An 18,375-nucleotide genomic window follows, 5' to 3' on the forward strand; every position below is an offset into this window, starting at 1 on the left:
TCTTAACTTTGGAGTTTTCAGATGGTGAGGAAGTCCAGGGGTCCCTAGGGAGGGGACGGGCAGCAAGGGTGCAGGGGTAGGAGGCACCAGGGAGAAGCTATTTACCAACCAGTTTGGAAGTGATTCAGTGGTTTCACAACTGGGATGGCTGTGCAGTTCAGAGGGTTGGGGGAGACTTCTCCCCACAGGAGTGCAGAATGTGCCCCACTGAGAAGCCTTTGAGGCTGGGAGTGGGAGGTCCCGGTGGGGAGGGGCTCCAGCTGAAAGGGAGCCGTTCTGGCAGCTCTTTTCACTTACCCTGGAGCTCCTCCTGGGCACAAATCCTAAGCAGTGATGAGCCATGAAGAAGAGGTTGATGATGAAGTACAAGAAGGCAAAGAAGCTGTGCAGCCACAGGATCTTATTCCTGCCAGGGGAAAGACACAGGAGGGTGAGATGCCCTCTCTCACCGCAGTCTCCCCCGGGCCCCCTCTCCCACCCACAGTCTCCCCCTCTCTCACCCACAGTCTCCCCCGGACGCCCTCTCCCACCCACAGTCTCCCCAGGACGCCCCTCTCCCACCCACAGTCTCCCCAGGACCCCATCTCCCACCCACAGTCTCCCCAGGACCTCCTCTCCCACCCACAATCTCCCCAGGACGCCCCTCTTCCACCCACAGTCTCCCCAGGATACCCCTCTCCCACCTACACAGTCTCCCCAGGACCTCCTCTCCCACCCACAGTCTCCCCAGAACCCCCTCTCTCACCCACACAGTATCCCCAGGACTCCCTCTCTCACCCACACAGTCTTCCCAGGACCTCCTCTCCCACCCACAGTCTCCCCAGAACCCCCTCTCTCACCCACACAGTATCCCCAGGACTCCCTCTCTCACCCACACAGTCTTCCCAGGACCTCCTCTCTCACCCACAGTCTCCCCAGAACCCCATCTCCCACCTACAGTCTCCCCAGAACCTCATCTCCCACCCATACAGTCTCCCCAGGACCCCCTCTCCCACCCACAGTCTCCCCAGGATACCCCTCTCCCACCTACACAGTCTCCCCAGGACCTCCTCTCCCACCCACAGTCTCCCCAGAACCCCCTCTCTCACCCACACAGTCTCCCCAGGACCCCCTCTCTCACCCACACAGTCTTCCCAGGACCTCCTCTCTCACCCACAGTCTCCCCAGAACCCCATCTCCCACCCACAGTCTCCCCAGAACCCCCTCTCCCACCCATAGTCTCCCCAGGACCCCTTTTCCCACCCACAGTCTCCCCAGGACACCCCTCTATTGCTTCCAGACACTCGGCTCCTTGGAAGGGATGGCAATGGCGAGACGGGGTGTCCCGCTCCAGCTAATGAAGCCAACATTCATGGAGTGCTTACTATATGCCAGACCCAGGGTGGGACTAGATGCTTTATCTACATTTCTCACTAGACTCTCACACCAGGTGACTATCTTCGTGTCACCCTGAGGGTCAGGGTGGTACGTGATCTGCCTGAGGTTCCTCCTAGCCATTGCAGGAGCCCCTGGACTCTTCACTGCTATGTCATGCTGCCGGTGGCTGTGACTCAGATCCCCACAGCTACCCGACTTCTGGGATGAGGGAATCTGGGGTCATACGCAGGCCTGGAGGAAGGAGGACCCGCGGATTCACGACACCTCCCCTGGGGCAGGAAGAGTGGTGGCACTTGGGCTTTGGGCCCACGTGATGCTGGCCCCAGGCAACTGGCCAGGATAACTGTTCAGAAATAGGGCCCACCTTATTTGGAGCGGTTGGAGGAGAAAAAGGCTGCCTTGCTTCAAAATACATCCTCACCACTCGTCCTGGTGCCTGACATTCACCTAATATTCCCCATCTAGCTGGACGCCTCGACCCTCAGTTTCCCATGAGGAGGCAAGGTTATGTGGTCTCTAAGGAACATTCCGGCTCTCTGCCAATATGGATTTATGGATGTTGAAGAGACATTACTGCCTTATATAAAATTTCCAGGAAGGTGTAGGTTCCTCACACCAGTGATGGCTTGGGGAGAAGCTGGTAAGCTCTGCTCTGGGATTAGCGGCATCCCAGGAGGAGATGGCTGAAAGGGAGGTGGAAGGAGACCATGACCCCATTCTGCTGATTGGGGAGTTGGGTGCATTGCAGGGGTGCAGAGGCAGAGGCAGAGGGGTAGGGGAGGGGAGGTAGGGCAGGAGTTTGTGAACCCTCACTCACACCTGCTGGAACGGCTGCTTCTGCTTTCCCAGGAAGCTGGCCACACCTGGCCAAGACACCTAGTGCATCCATTTTCTCAGCATGACCAGCAGGGCTCCACTGGGCTCAGTACAAATCGATCTGGCCACCCACTGGTTTGGCTGAGGTTAAAACCCATGGTTCCTGGACCATGAGGGCTGGAGGGGGCTTAGAGATCATGTCCAACAGCCCTTCACCCACCACAAACTAGGGATGAAGCTCAGAGGGGTGGGTGCCCTGTCCCAGACCCAGGTCAGCTAGTGGCAGAGGTGGGACATGAGCCCAGGTTCCTCCATCCCTCCACTATGGGAATCAGGTCTATGCTTCACTCAACTACCTGGCCCTATTTGTGGGCAGGGAAGCAATACCTTAATTATTGGCTATTATGGGGTCTTTGCCTGTTGGGAACTGACTAAGCAAATAGGGGCATCTTTCCAAGTCTTCAGGAATGGCTGGTTTGGGCAGTTCCGCTCTTTATAGGGAACACTGAGGCACCAAGAGCTCTGCCCCACCAAGAGAATATAACTACTGGCATCTCACTTAGGGCCTGGGCTCCCAAGGAAATCAGGCCTTTCTTATCAGCAAAATGGTGCCCACGCTATGTACCTCACGTTGAACCTTCTCTCCCCACCAACACCCCCAGCCCGTAGAATGGGAGGTAAGAGGATCAGGTACCTACTCTGTGGAGACATTGACAATGGTGGTCCGACCAAAGTGACTATGCCAGTCTGCAAGAGAAGAAAGTTGCTGACCTCAAGCCTGGCTCCTTGATTGCCATGGGGAGCCAGAACTCAAGGTTCTCCAATGAGTGCCCAGGGATGCCGGCCTGCGACCTGCTATTCCTTCTAGCTCCCCAGAGCTTGTCCCCAACTTCCAACAGAAACGGCAGAGGCCTCTTCTTTTCCCTGGGCCTGCTGATGGGGGCTCCTTGGCCATCAAGCAAGACCAAGTCTTGGTGTGGCGTCCCCGGAGCACAACTGACACATAACTGACACCCTTTAATGCTTGTTGAGGGAACCAGCCATGAGTGGAATGATGAAATTAGCAACACTGCTACCAATGGCCAGGACCCGAAACTCCAGAAAATGTGATGCTCCCTCATGCGGACAGAGACAATCCTTCTGGCTAAGTGTGTTTGTCCATTTAGACATCTCCAGGCTTTGTGAGATGTGTCTAAAAACCCTGTGTTATACGCCATTGCCAACACACTAGCTTAGGATGAGGCTCTGGGAAGACAGGGTCAGAAGTTGTTTGCTCTGGTAGTGGTATTTGAAGGCATGGACACTGTGCTATGTTGAGTTCATTGAGGTCTGCCTCTGGCCCGAGGAGAAATAAGTAGAAACCTGAGCAATCAGAGTAAAGCTGGCCGTCTATTCTAGACCACCTCGTTGTACAGCCTTCCTACAGCTCTGTCCATCTTCCTATTTCTAAATGAAACACTGGCTGTTATTCACTGAGCACCTACAACATCAGGCACGTGCCAGGCACTCAGCACGCATTCTCTCCCAATCCTCACGACAGTCCAGGAAACCGAGCCCTGGGGAAATTGACTTACCAAATATAAGATCAAATAATTTGCTAGATTGGGCAAAGGTATTTTCTGGGAAGTAGAGGTGGGTCAACGTTGGGGAATCAAGGTTTTTCTGTCTTTGAAGCCTAAGCCCTCACCCACAATGTTAATTTGTCAAAAGGACTTACTCTGTTTTATAACAAGTGTGGGAAGACGCCTTATGAGACAAATTCTGCACTTAAGATCTGTCCATCCGAGTGGACACAGGAAGAACTGAGGTTCAGGAACTTTATGTCATAAAAGGGCCTCCAGGAACACCTGGCCAGGTGCAGTATGGGGTAGGTTCATTCAGTTCTAGACTGAATTACTCCTGGGTGTCTGCTAGGTGCCAGGCTCTGGGTTAAACTTGTGACGAAGGAGGTATCATGTCCAATCTCCAGGTGAGAAAACTGAAGTATAAATTGCTAGGTCACGTAACTAATTCTGAGAAGTGGAATTAAAATGTAGATTTCTAGACCCCCAGGACCTAAGTTCTGTCCCGCCTACCAGGTTGCCTCTCAGGTCTAGTGGCCCAGGCCCAGGGCCTGCTGAGCACTGCCTACCCAGCACATTCCCGTTGTAGTTGATGGGCAGAATAATGCCCAAGGAGGGGACGCAGAGGATGAGCACGTAGATGATGAGATGATACTGGAACATGATGTAAATGCGGGCATCGTCTCCACATTTGCTGATCAGATCTCTGTTCCTGGAAGAGACATAGACAAGGACACTCCTCAGGAGCCAATGTGGCCACAGCTTAAGTCGGGGGTGGGGAGAGGGAGGTAGAGGAAAGGGAGATAAGATTACTACCTTAATCTGAAGTTTGAATTTTTTTTGAAATATCACTCTTCTTTTTAAGGCCTCTGTTATGCCTGAAACGCATTTCACTGAATTTCACAGGCATAGCAAAGATAGAGGCTCTGCCACACTTAATGCAGACCACTCTTAAAATCAGGCATTCATTCGGTCTTGTGTCTTCAAGCATTTTGAGTGCTTGCTATGGTGCAGGCAACAGACAAACCACTAGTCCCATCAAGATGTGCCTACTTTTAAAAATTTGTTTCTTTTAATTCTTTACATTAAAAAGGAATACTGAAAATCACAATGAGATATCACTCCATACTGCCAGATTGGCCAAAGTTAGAAACTGAATATATGCCCACCCTACGACCTAGCAATTCCATTCCTAGGTTTATATCCAACAGAAATGCACGCACCTGTGCATCAAAAGACATGTATAAGGATTCCATAGATGCATTATTTGTAATAGTCCCAAACTGGAAACAACCTAAATGTCTATTAAAGGTGGAATGGACATAGAATTGTGAGATATACAGAGTGTCCAAAAAAATGTATACACACTTTAAGAGCTGACAGCTGTTAAATGTAATTTAATATATACTGCCTTTATAATTATTCAAAGTGTATGCATATGTTTTAAGGGATACCCTATATATGCATATATGTGAGATATACATGTAGTGATATATCTGTCTATTGTAGCCACATATACATACATACATACATACACACTGAGTGGCCAGATTATTATGATCTCTGAACGCATAATAATCTGGCCACTCAGTGTGTGTGTGTGTGTGTGTGTGTGTGTGTGTGTGTGTGTGTGTATATATATATATATATATATATATATATATATATATATATCTAATAATAGACAAATATGCAAATTGACCGCACATTCGCTACACAAGCCACGCCCACCACCCAAGCCACGCCCACCAGCCAATCAGGACGAGTATGCAAATTATCCCAACAAAGATGGCGGCTAATTTGCATATCAAGACAGCGTCGAAAGAAGCCAAGAGCTGCAGAAGGGAGTAAAGCGTTGAAGAAGCAAGCAAGCTGGGGGGGGGGGGGAGGAGAAGGGAGGAGCGAAGTCAGGGCCGGGGGCGAACGGAAAAGCAGGCGGGCTGGAGGAGAAGGCGGGGCGGGCGACAATGGCGGAGCGGAGGCGGGGCCGGGGGCGAAGGGAAACGCGGGCGGGCTGGAGGAGAAGGCGGGGCGGGCAACAAGGGCGGAGCGGAGGTGGGGCCGGGGGCAAACGGAAACACAGGGGGGCTGGAGGAGAAGGTGAGGCAGGCGACAAGGGAGGAACGGAGGCGGGGTAGAGTGCAGCAGGAAATCCTTGAGTGAAAGATGCCAGGCACAAACAATACATGCCATATGATTTTATAGACAAAGTTCAAAAACAGGCAATATTAAACTGTAGAGTTAGAAGTCAGGGTGCTGGTTACTTTGTAGAGGGGGAGGAGATAGGGGATTGATTGGGAGGGAGCAGGAGAGGACTTCTGGGATGTTGGCAATGTCCTAGTTCTTGATCAGGATGGTGGTTGCACAGGCTTTGCTCTGTGATAATTGAGCTGATTCCATCTCCCCCGTAAGCCTGGGTTATGCTCAGCAGCTTATTTTACCATTTCCAGGGGAGCCTGCATTTTGGAGTCTGTCTCTATTTCTTTACTTAATTCTTTCATCTTCCCACCACTCTTTAAAGTGCCACCACCAGCCATCACCCTTTCTCCTACCCACTATTAAATCTCATCTCTGCTCGAATCCTCTTTTCTTCTCTCCCTCTTTCTGGCGACCTACTGTATCCGGCATCCTTCTCTCTCATCTTTAAATTAACATCCACCTCTCCCTAACCCACCCACACTTCTTCCCCTGAAACCACAACCAGGTTCCAGTGCTTGTTACGCTGAAATCAAACGAGAAGCTTTTCAAGCACACCCACTCCCTGACCTGTTGCCCTCAAGTTCCACCCAATATCTTTACTTCCCTCCTCCTACCACCTCTTGAAAAACGTGACCTTCCTGCTCTGCCTGTACTTAAATATCTCCTTATCCTGGAACTGCCCTCCCAACGGAGACCAAGTAGTCAAAACCAGCGTCCTCTTCTCAGCTCTCCTTCCACTCAGCCTCCTAGCATTAGAGGCTGCCGGCCACCCCCTCACTGGAGCCTTCAGATGCTTGCCTGCTTCAACGAGCACATGGCCTGGAGGTGCCACCTCTTCCTCCTGCCCCAGCTACACTGTCCTTTTGGACTCCTTTGGTCTTGTCCCCTTGGGTGACCTATCTGCTCCCATGACTTCAACTACAGTCTCTGTGCACCCACCTAAATCTCTAGCTCCGACCTTTCTTCTAAGCCTGAATCCTCTTTTTTCAATAATTGCTGGTCAACTCACATGCTTGCCCTAGCCATATCTCATTATGTTCCCAACTCATCATATCTCATCATCTTCCAACTAGTGGCATCCCCATTCTCCCCAGAAATCAGACCTTGATTGAGAGAGAGAGAGAGAGAGAGAGAGAGAGAGAGAGAGAGAGAATCAAGGATGAGAGAGAATCATTGATCTGCTGCCTCCTGCACGCCCCCCACTGGGGACTGAGCCCACAACCCGGGCATGTGCCCTGACTAGGAGTTTAACTGTGACCTCCTGGTTCATAGGTCAACGCTCAACCTCAGAGCCTCACCGGCCAACCTCTCTCTTTTTTTCAACCAGGTGGAAGCCAGGTGGAAACCGAGATCCATGACCTATCTCCCCTATGCCTTCTCCCCATTGTTTCCCTGGTCACCACTTCCTTTCACCCGGATCCTGGAAAAGCCCCGTTAGCTGCTCACCTTGCCTTTGAACTTTCCTAGCTGCCATTCACCAACGCCCACCCCATACTCCTGTCTATAAACAGACATCATCCTGAGTTTTTTGCTCAGAAATAGTAATTAGATCGCTACTGCCTCTAGATCTCTATCATGCTGAGATTCTCAGTATGGTAGCCAAGATCCCAGCTGACCCTTCCAGCCCAAGCTTTGAGCCCCTCTCTTGCCATGTACCCCTGCTTCTAGCCACATCAGAAGAATCACCATTTCTGGACACTCCCTGCCCATCTCTGCCCCAAACCTTTGCTCACACACGTCTTTATTTTGATGGGCCTCCACATCACAGTGGTGAAATTCTTCCCATCCTGCAAGGCCTAGCTCAAAACTACGCTTCTCCTGATCCTCCTATAACTTCTTGCTCTCCTAAATGCCCTTTACACAGCAATTATAACCTTCTCATTATCAAGTATTTGTAGTAAGTCCTGTTAACCCTTTGCTTCTCCAACTGGACTGCATGGCCTTTATGCACTGGAACTCTGGCCTCCTTGTCCCTTCTTAGTAAGTGTATTAAGCTGTCTTCTAGACATTGCTCTCAAAGTCAGCAGGATGCATAGTGCACTGCCCAGCCTTCCTCCCTTCCCAAATCACGTGTTTCTGATGGAGGGGCCTTTGGGAGGGGTGAGGGAAGGGGGAAGAGGATTCTTACACAGACACACACCCCCTCTGCCCATACACACTGACTTCCCACTGACCTCCAGGTCCAGGTGTGCACACACGAACAGCTGTACACACAGATTTGCACCAACGTAGTGACCTGCATCTTTTACTTCATACTCACATGCACATCACACAGGCACCTACTACATAAGCTTTATGTTTTGCATGTATGTTCCTCCATCCCAACACAGACACTTTCTCCCCTGCCCTGTGTATATCCACTGACATGTCAGCAAACAGCAGAGAAAATCCAGAAAGTCAGCCTCAAATTAACCTTTTCTCCCAGACCTGAGGATGTGGTCAGCACGGGCAAGCCCATTCATCCAGTTTTTCCTCCCTCTTTCCCATGCAAAGGGCTGCCTGATTTGCCATCATGCCCTGCCCGTCATTCATGAATTTGCTAAACCCAGGAGCCTAGAGCCAGCCCATACAGCCTCTCAGGGTAAACAAGCTCTGAATGTTCAGATCGGTTGTTTTTAAAATGCAAAACAGTAAATACTTGTTGGAAAGAAAAGAAAATTCCCTAGAAACTCTTGACAGGGTTTGCCTCTGAGGAAGGGTTCGTGAAGAGGGGCATGAGAGACTGAAGGCAGACATGTATGTTTCTCTTAATGAAATGTATTTATGTGAGCTTGTGCATGCTTTAAAAATTAACAAAGAAAAACTAGAGGAGGTGCCAAGAAATAAAAGTCTCCCCTCTGCCCCCCCGCTCCCCCGCCCCCCCCCTCCACACACACACACCATGTGGCTAAGCTTCCTGAACCACACACAAATTTGCCACTTCACTTTCTGGGGACTCGGAGGAATCATGAAAGAGGGCTGGAGGCCAAGGCCCCGGGGAACTCCCCATCCGTGGGGTTGGGGCTCAACACCAGAGGCTGTTGGTCGTAAGCCTGGCTTGGATTCCCAAGGCCCAGCCAGGTAGCCCTGTGCTCCCACAGTCCCTGGGCCCTTCAGCAGTCTGGGAAAGAGAGCTGCCTTGGTGTGGCTCACCCAGTTGGGGCCTTGGGACAATGTGCGAATGCTCCCAGCAAAGCCCTTGAATGGTGGGTGTGGAGGCCCATGAGAAAGAAGTCCTCTGAGTCTTTGCAAAGAAGCAAATTAGCAGGCCTCCCCTTGTGTAGGTGGCCTGGGGGGCGGGCGGGGGGCGGCAGTGAGGTTGCAGCCCAGGGCAGGCATCACCAGGCAGGGAAGGGGGTTATTTAGGGAGAACCCAGGAGCATGCAGGGCTCTGAGCTGGAGTCAGAGCTGTGTGCATGTGTGCACGTGTGCATGCGTGTGTGTGCACATGCATACATATGCAGTGGGCTACAGAGCTCTGGAAAGTATTTGCTTGACTGAAGTGTTTGGCTGGAATGGGAGAATCAGGACAACAGTCACTAGGGGTCTGTCTCCTCGCCAGATGGGGTCTGGCACTAACGAGATCCCGCAGGTGAGGAGGGCGAGGGGCTGTCCCTCTGCCATCAGGCGCCGAGGTTGAGAGAGGAAGCCCACCCTTCTGCCCAGTGGGTTTTCCCCCCATTTGGACAAATTTGATGAATGATGGTCACAGAAACAAAGCAAATAGCACTGGGGAAGGCTGTCCTTTTCCTGGTGTGGAGTTCATGAAAGCATTTTTATAAGCATATGGAAGTGGCCCTTTCTTGAGGGCTGGGGCAGAGATAAAATGGGCTGTGGGCCATGTCCAGTTCCCATGTCACCAACGGCAACCCCGGAGAGCATCCTCTGCCTGAGCCATAATCGGGAGTAGGGGGTGGGGAGTGGGGATAGGGACACAGAACTCAGGCCCAGGCCAGCATGCAGGTAGGAGACTCCGCCCACCCTCCCCCAATAAGGCCGCTCTGCTGTCACAAGCTCAGGCACTTACTTCATGGTGATGGTGTTGATGAACCAGGAATAGGAGCCCTGGGGGAAAAGGAGAGGAAGCGTGAGAAGGTTCAGGCCTGGGCCAGCCCCACCCAGCTCTGGGAACCCAGGCAGCCACGGCATCCCAGGCAGCAGGCAGTGTCCATCCGGCTCTCCTTCCCAGGCAAGAGAAAGAGCCTGAGTCTTGGGGGGAGGCTGATTCGGTCTGGGGTCGGTGGTGACTGCTGAGGGAGATGTCTCCCCGTGAGTGAGTTGACATTCCTGCCGCCTGGCATCCCGTTACAGGAAATGATGCTTGGGCCAGAGGGAGAGAAGGGACTCTTTCTGGGGTGGACATCAGTTGCTTTCCATCTGCCCCTCAATGCTTCCTTCTGGGAAATGGCCCTCCCCCATGCAGGTAGCCCGGTGCCCAGGCTGTCCATCAAGTAGGCAGCTGCCAACATGGTCAGGTGACCCTCAGGAGCATGACCCAACTAGGGCCAATCAGGATTCTCCTAAGGGGATTGCTATGGGTGCTGGGAGAGAGGGTCTCTCTCCCTCTGAGTTCCTGCACTTTGGTAAATGCCATGCAGCCTGGAGTGGCTTGGTGCTCTCTTTGATGCCACATGCAGGATCTTGTCTGAGAAAAAGCCGGTTCAGAAGAGAGAGGACCAGAGAAGGGATCCTGGTGACAACACTAGACTTGCTGGATCTAGCTGTACTTAACGCAGGGGCTTCTCTTGGACCTCCCCACCTCAAGCCACACATTAGCCTTTGTTGTAACACTCGTGTGAGCTGGGCTTCTTCTCTTGCATCTGAGGGTCCTGTTCGCATGCCTTTCTCTGGGCTCTGGCTGTCTGGAGTGTCTGGGTGGTGGAGAAAGGTAGCGTTGGCCTTGGGGGTGGGACTGGGAGGGCCTAGAGCGGGAGTCCGCTTGGGAAGAGTGTTCATGAGGCTGGCTGGGGCCCAGGGCTGTAAGAGCTGCCACATCTGGCAGCTGGGTAAGTTACCCTGGTGCATCCCTCCTTCTGGGACCCCAGGGGTTTTGACAAAACCTTGGAAAAGGCTGCAGCTTTCGAATGGCCCCATTTGGGTCAGGAGCACATCTGTGACCCAGGCAGGCCCATTGGCTGCGGGTCCCTGGAGCCACACAGATTGGGAAGCGGGTGTGTCCCCAAAGGAAACAATGAGGGCAGGCAAACAAGGAATGAAGGATATTCCTTGCTCCCTTCCGCATAAGGCCCACCTTCTAAGTTCCTGTCCCTGTGCTGAGTTGATTGACAGTGGGAATGTCCACGCGGGGAGAGTGCACCTCAGGGGGCGGGGGGGACCATTTCCCCAGCAACGTCCTGGGGAACTAAGTAGGGTCAGATGCCCAGGGATGAGTCAGCGCCATGATGAGGAATAGCAGGATGAGGGCAGCAGCGACTAGGAAGGTCCCCAGGGAGGGGGGAACAGCTAGACGGGAGTTGGGCTGAGTCCTGCGGCCACTCCTTGCTGCATGGAGTCTCTCCACAGCCCACCCCTGGGCAGACAGGGCTGTGTTCACTAAGGAACAAGTAGGTTTGCTGACAGCCCCTCGTGGTTATGCACACACCTTCCCGGAACCACGTCACAGGGTACATACGTAACCTGGAGTTCACACAGCACAGGGCAGAGCTGGGAAGAAGTGTGGCCTGTGTTCCCATGGAAATCACTTCGACACAGATGGGTAAGTGAGCACGTGTGGACCCATATCTCTCTCTCTCTCTCTCTTTCTTTCCCTCCCTCTCTCCCTCTCTCTTTCTCTCTCTCTCATACACACAAACACACAAATACACACATACTTACACACACACATACACATATACACACACATGCACACACACATCGTAGCTCTGAGAGGCATTCAGAAAACTTAACAGCTGAACACTGGGCCCGAGAACCGCCTCTCATCTTCTCCCCACCCTATGCAGGAAATGGCCACAAGTTCCCAGGGGCCAGCTTAGCTGGCAAGACCCAGTGACAGTGGCCAGTTCACTGCACCCCTCTTGGTGGCCTCTTCCTCCCCACTCTGCCACACGGGGTAATGCCGCTGTCCTGACAGGCTCGGTCACCCTGGCGAGAAGGTTTGCTTCCCACACCCGTCAGCCCATCAGCCCAACTCAGACCTGTCACCCAGGCTGGGGCTCTCCCTCCTTGTCAAATGAACTTCTACTCTCTTCACTTTGACTGCCCCTTAGCTGCCATAATGATGTTTCTCTTAACACTTTAAAAAGGAAATGATTTTTGTCACTGTACAAAAATTAAAAAACCAACCCAAGTGTTGTTTCTAAAAGTAAACCCGAGAGCCACCTGGCAAGGCAGGTGTGACTGCCCTCGTTCCCATCGCGAGATCCTGGCAGGTAAAGGGACCCGCTCTCCTGGAGGGATGACCACGGAAGAAATATGGTTCTGCCAAAACCAGTTTGGCTCAGTGGATAAAGCGTCGGCCTACGGACTGAAGGGTCCTAGGTTCGATTCTGGTCAAGGGCATGTACCTTGGTTGCGGGCACATCCTCAGTAGGGGGTGTTCAGGAGGCAGCTGGTCGATGTTTCTCTCTCATCGATGTTTCTAACTATCTCTCCCTCTCCCTTCCTCTCTGTAAAAAATCAATAAAATATATATTTTTTAAAATGGTTCCTCTTACTCATTGGAGCCAACAGCTAGAGCTGTGTCAGGTCCTAATACCCCACGGGCTGGGCTGGTGCCGGGACAGCAGTGAGCTAGCCCAGGTCAGCACTGGCTCTCCCTGGGCTGCAGGTGGGTGTATCATTACAGACGGTGCTAGGGGCACTGAAGAAAAGGGGTGCTTTCCCCACCAGTATACAGCAAAGGATCTGGACCTCGATGGCGTGGGGAGTTGGAATCCAACAAGGGTGGGTATGTTGGCTCTGAGAGGGCCAGTGGAGGAGGTAGAGAGGGAAGAGCAGGGGAGGGAGGTGGCACTTCTGAGGCTCTAAAGCAGGGGTGGGGAACCTTTTTCCTGCCAAGGGCCATTTGGATACTTATAACATCATTCGGGGGCCATACAAAATTATCAACTTAAAAATCAGCCTACGACCTTTGGTCAAACATTGAATTAACTCACCCCTAATTAATGCCTTGGCAGGGCCAGACCAGATGATTCCGCAGGCCTTATACAGCCCACGGGCTGGAACGTCCCCACCCCTGATCCAAAAGATGGCCAGCGGCCAGGGGTGAAGGAGTTGGAAGGAGATAGACTGATAAGTGGGCAAGAGGCCAAACCACGAGGTCAAGGTGCACAAGAGCACGAGGAAGCCACTGAAGTTTTAGCAGGGGAACGGGTGTCCCCCATTCACGTGGGTCACTCTGGATGGGGTCCGGGGCCGGTGCGGACCTAGAGATCAGTTACAGCCACTGCAGTCACCTAAGCAAGAGGCTGGCAGAGGCCTGCACGAGGATGGGGCAGAGGTGGAGGGAAACAAAGCCGAGAAGGTCAAAGCCACACAACGTGGTCATGAACTGGTTGTGCCCAGGGGCCTGGGCAAGAGCACAGGAGGTGCAGCTGGAGGATGGTGGGGAGAGTCTGAGACCAGGGAACCAGGGAGGGAGATCGTGGCATGTGTGGACATATTAAATACAAGATGCCCTTACAATATTCATGTGGATATAGTTTTTAAAATAATGTATTGGTTGTTAGAGAGAGAGGAATGGTGAAGGACACACAGAGAGAAACATCAATGTGAGGACAGCATCAGTTGGCTGCCTCCTGCATGCCCCCCACCAGGATCGAGCTCACAACCCAGGCATGTGCCCTTGACTGGGAATCAAACTGACAACCTTTGGTGCCCGGGACGACGCCCCACCCACTGAGCCACACCGGCCAGGGCATGTGGAGATGTGTTGAAGGCCATTGGATAAATGGGGCAGGAGCCCAGAGGAAGGCTTAGAGGTGGCAACTGAAGTCATGAGTGAGGAAGACATTGCCCGTGAGAGGGGAAGGAGGAGAGGGTCTGGGGTCAGCTGTGGGAGCTCCCGGTGTGTGTGGGGGGGACAGAGAGGTAGAAGGAAAACTCAGAGAGCATGAGGTCGACAGAAGCAACCGGAAGTGCTTGCTCAAGACGGGAAGTTGGGCTACAGGGTCAGCTGCTCTGGGAGATGAGACGAGGACTGAGCAACGTCCCCTGGGCCACCTGGCCGGGGAGCACGATGACCTTGGGGCTGTCTGGACCAGGGCACCAGGGAGGGAGAGTAACCATCTGTGGAGTGATGGGGGTGGAAGCCACATTCGAGGGAGGTGAGCGGTGAATGGGAGGTGAGAAACCGGCACACACAGCTGGCTGTGGCAGGGCAGGGGGAGACAGGCCTTTTTGGAGGCTTAGGGGGTAAGGGAAGGTTTCACGGCTCCCTCCCTCTCTACATTTCAGTCCTGCTCAAATGCCACCTTATGCCCCACATCACCCTGACCCCGTCTGTGATACTGCAGCTCCGTTCCATCGAGGTTGAGTGTCTTCCTTGTCCCTTTTTCCTTCACACATGTACCACTGTCCTGTCTGCCTCTGTCTGCCTCTCACCCAGGAAGAACGTGCCGTGAGGCAAGGCTGGCTCCATGTTACTCACTGCCCAGTGCCCAGCCTCCAGACCAGTGGCTGGCCCCACAGCAGGCGCTCCCAGCAACTGGCTGAATGAACAAACAGGCCCCAGTGGGGGAACTGGCATTCGACAGGAAAGAGAAGGAAGGACGGGTGGATTGGGAGGCCCTGCCTAATATCTCAAATCTTCTATGTGAAGAAGGAGGTGAGTCCTCGGCTCCGAGTGGGAGCTTGAAGCAGGATTGGGGCTGCGAGAAGGGCTGGGGATTTGGGGAGAGTAGACATATTAGTTTCTAAAGCCCCTTTACAATATTAGCACCATCTCCTACTTCCTTGGCACCCTAGGAGGTAGGTACGGCTGCAATCTCCATTTTTCTGATTGGGAAACTGAGGCTTGGCAAAGCTGAGGAACGTGTCCACGGTCACATTGCCAGAAGTGGGTGGGTCTGGCTGACTTCAAAGCCCTTAATTAGGACCATGTTCCTTCCCGCACACAGTAGGGCTGCTGCTGAGCCAGGACCCCCACCCTGCCGGCCGGGCCTGCCCAGCACTCACCTTGTCCTTGTGCTCCACCTCCAGGGGAATATCGGAAGGAGACGTCTTCTCACTCTGCTCCCCGTAGATCAGCGAGGCCAGGCTGCCGGAGGAAAAGCATCGGGGAGGCAGGAAGGAGAGGAGAGGCCTCAGGTGCCTGCCTCGCTTCCCTCCTGCTCCCTGGGCCGAGGGCTGCAGTTACCTCCTGCCCAGTAGCAGACACACCTGAGCTGTTTGCTGAGCACACAGCTTTGGATACACACGGTGATCACCCCTCTTTCCAGGTGCCCAACACATCCTGAGAGTGGGGATCCAGGAAGCCTGAGTCTGAGAAAAAAGTGGCCTTGTGCCCAGAGATGGCTGCCCTCCAAGTCACCTTCGTGTAGGGAGGGGCAGGGCAGGGCAGGGGAGAGGATGGGGGATGAGATGCCACCCGTCGATGCGATGCCTGCTGACTGCTTGGGCACGGTCAGAGCACGTTCTCCAGGGAGCAAGCAGCTCTGGGCATAACCCCAGCGCCTCCTCACCTGTCATTGTGTATCAGCAGACCCAGGCGCCCATAGTCCCACGCGGCTTTCCGGAGGAAGGAGTAAATGAAAACGACGAGCTACAGGCCAGGAAGGGAGAGATGGGGCAAGAAGCTTGTGATGCCTTCCCCTGGGCCGGCCCCAGCATGTCCCTGCTGAGACCCTGCCCTGAGGTCCTGGGACTCCCCCAGGAGGTAGGCAGCTGTTGGGGAGGCACGCCTTTCCAACTCTGGAAGCGCAGTGCCCAGCAGCTTCTGGGTGCAGAGTGGATGCTCTGAGTTCGTTGAATGAAGGCGCTGGGGCATGTTTAGAACTACTGAGCAAGACTCCCCTTGAAGAAATCAGCAAGGGGAGAGTGCCGGCAGGCCCCAGGGCACTGCCAGGGGACCTCCGGACAATGGCACAGGGAGGGCAGCCTGTCCTTCCAGCCCCTCCTCCTCAAGGCCCACACTGTGGCTGGTGTCCATTGAACAGCCAGGGCCCCTGTGGCATCACTTGTGAAAGTGCGACTGTCCGCCCCCAGCTGAGACCTCCCGTCTGCCCACAGCCCTGCCCGGGACTCACCACCCACAAGACGATGTTGATGACCAGCACGGTGGGGATGCCGCCGAAGGGCTGCCCCTGCAGGACGGTGCTCCGAGAGCGAAAGCAATCACTCGCCGTCAAGTTCTTCGCCTTTTCCACCACATTCAGGTTGCCCGATGAGGCAGCCATCCTGGGGAACAGAGGGGTGTCCAGGTCAGACACAGGAATCTCTTTGCAAGATGCAGGAGCCTGCCGGGGAGTTGGGGGAGGTGCACCGAGTACCCAGTGCCAGCTTGGAACTGATGGAGGCAGGGGGGTTGCCCTGAGATGGCACGCAGTCCCACCCTGTAAGAGAACAACCTCCTCGAACCCGGGGCCTCGATGGCAGAGTATCCCAGCTCGCCGGGGAGCGTGTACATTGTGCACCACTTGATCCCTTTACAAAAATAATTGTGAAATGCACATCTCAATGGTCTTCTTAATTCTACTTTTGCAAAGCTTTTCTTGGATATAAATGATCAAACTTCATAAAGGTGGATCAGATCTGAGTGGAAATCTGAGTTTCAGAGGATGAAGCCACTGCATTCATGGGACCCCCAGGCAGACAGGGCTCCCTGGTGTTCTCCTCTAACATCCTACGAGTCTCAGATCCAGTTCCTAGAAGAGGCAATAGCTCCAAAGACTAAATTAGGTAAGAATGGGCTCAGTAAATGTCACTGTCTAACGTTGACCTTGAACCCGGGAGATCAGCACCTGCCAATCCAGTGAGCCTGAGCATTTTGGGAAGACTCGGTTGCAGGGGTCACGGTCACTGGATCCGTGTTCTTCAGGTATGGATAGGAGTGGAAAGCATGGGTAAAAACTGGAGGCCACTGATAGCTGCTTGGGTTTATCTGCAAAGTTGTCCTGATTTTAACAGATCATTTGTTTGGGCTCCAGACCTCATCTCACTCTTCATTTTCATTCAAGAAAAGTGGGCTCATTCATTCATTCATTCAACAAATATTTAGTGAACAACTGCCTTGCGCCAGACTAATGCTGGTGATTATCAGTGAACAAGACAAATAAAATCCCTCCCTCCTGGGATTCTGGTGGGAAGAAGCAGTGCAGGGGTGAGGGTGAGGTTAGAATTGGAAAGTGTGTAATTGGGGAAGGACACACGGAGAAGATGACATTTGAGCAAAGACTTGAAGAGAGCGAGCAAACCATGCAGCTACAGGGGACAGGGCACTGCAGGCAGGCCAATGCTGCCCGGGGTGCTGAGGCACAGCAAATAGCCCAGGTGGCTGGACAGGGGAGAACGAAGGGCACAGATGGGGCGGGGGCAGGGTGTGAGCCAGGGAGTGACATGAAATGAGTTATGTATTAACAAATTCACTTTTTTCTCTCACCTGAAGGTATTTTTTCTATTGATTTTTTTTTAAAGAGAGTGTGGAAGGGAGGGAGAGACAGAGAAACATCAATGTGAGAGAGACACATCAATTGGTTGCCTCCTGCATGTGCCCTGACCAACCAGGGCCGGGAATTGAGCCTGCAACTGAGGTACGTGCCCTTGACCAGAATCGAACTCACGACCCTCCAGTCCACTGGCCGATGCTCTATCCACTGAGGCAAACTCATTAGTCAACAGAGTGGCAAACCGCGGCTCGCGAGCCACAGTTTGCCGGCCACTGGCTAAGGCAACAGGTTTACTTTGATCCTTGTCTTGGGAATAAAAGGGTGGGGGGCAAGCAGAGAAGTAGAAGCAGAGAGGTCCGTTCGAGGGGATTGTAGTAATCCAGGCAGAAGGTAATGGCAGCTTGGACCAGGATGGAAGCAGGAGAGGCAGTGAGATGTGGTCAGGTGTTGGAGCTATTCTGAAGGTGAAGCCAACAAAGAGCGCTGATAGGTTGGATGGGGAGTGTTCCAATGCCTGGAACACAGGGAGTGCCCGTAGGTGTGTGTAAAATGAAAAGCGGACACAGAGCTCCAGGGGACAGAGTGGAATGGTTTCAGGAGCCAGGGCGAGTTAGGAGGTGGGGATGGAGAGGGAATAAAGGTGAAGGGCCTGGCATGCAGGAGATGGGCGGTAGCCTGGGAGTCTGGGCTTACTGTGCTAACTCACAAAAATAGGGAAGAAAGGGCACAGTGAGAAAAAGGAAAAAGAGCACAAAAGTCACCCTCCTCCCCTCCATATCAGCTGCTAACAGGAGCAGGGAGCCTCTTGCTTATCTCACCTTTCCCTACTTTCTGCTCCCCTCTCCTTCTGCCTAGGCTGTCCACTGTTTTATTACAAC

The 18,375-nt window shown here is 53.2% G+C and overlaps 1 protein-coding gene across 2 annotated transcripts in view; it reads right to left on the minus strand.

The window, feature by feature from the left end:
* Positions 1–18,375, minus strand: part of TMEM63C (transmembrane protein 63C) — a 67,599-nt gene that overhangs the window by 18,364 nt on the left and 30,860 nt on the right. For both annotated transcript variants that reach the window (XM_054715880.1, XM_054715882.1), the window contains exons 4-10: positions 16,139–16,289; positions 15,575–15,654; positions 15,069–15,150; positions 9,961–9,998; positions 4,325–4,467; positions 2,892–2,940; positions 298–406 (exon numbers count right to left, since the gene is read on the minus strand). In XM_054715880.1, the coding sequence (XP_054571855.1) occupies positions 298–406; positions 2,892–2,940; positions 4,325–4,467; positions 9,961–9,998; positions 15,069–15,150; positions 15,575–15,654; positions 16,139–16,288 (651 nt within the window). In that variant the 5' untranslated portion in view covers position 16,289. The remainder of the gene's footprint in view (positions 1–297; positions 407–2,891; positions 2,941–4,324; positions 4,468–9,960; positions 9,999–15,068; positions 15,151–15,574; positions 15,655–16,138; positions 16,290–18,375) is intronic.

The sequence above is a fragment of the Eptesicus fuscus genome, chromosome 5 (assembly GCF_027574615.1).
Source record: "Eptesicus fuscus isolate TK198812 chromosome 5, DD_ASM_mEF_20220401, whole genome shotgun sequence".
NCBI classification, from domain to species: Eukaryota; Metazoa; Chordata; class Mammalia; order Chiroptera; family Vespertilionidae; genus Eptesicus; species Eptesicus fuscus.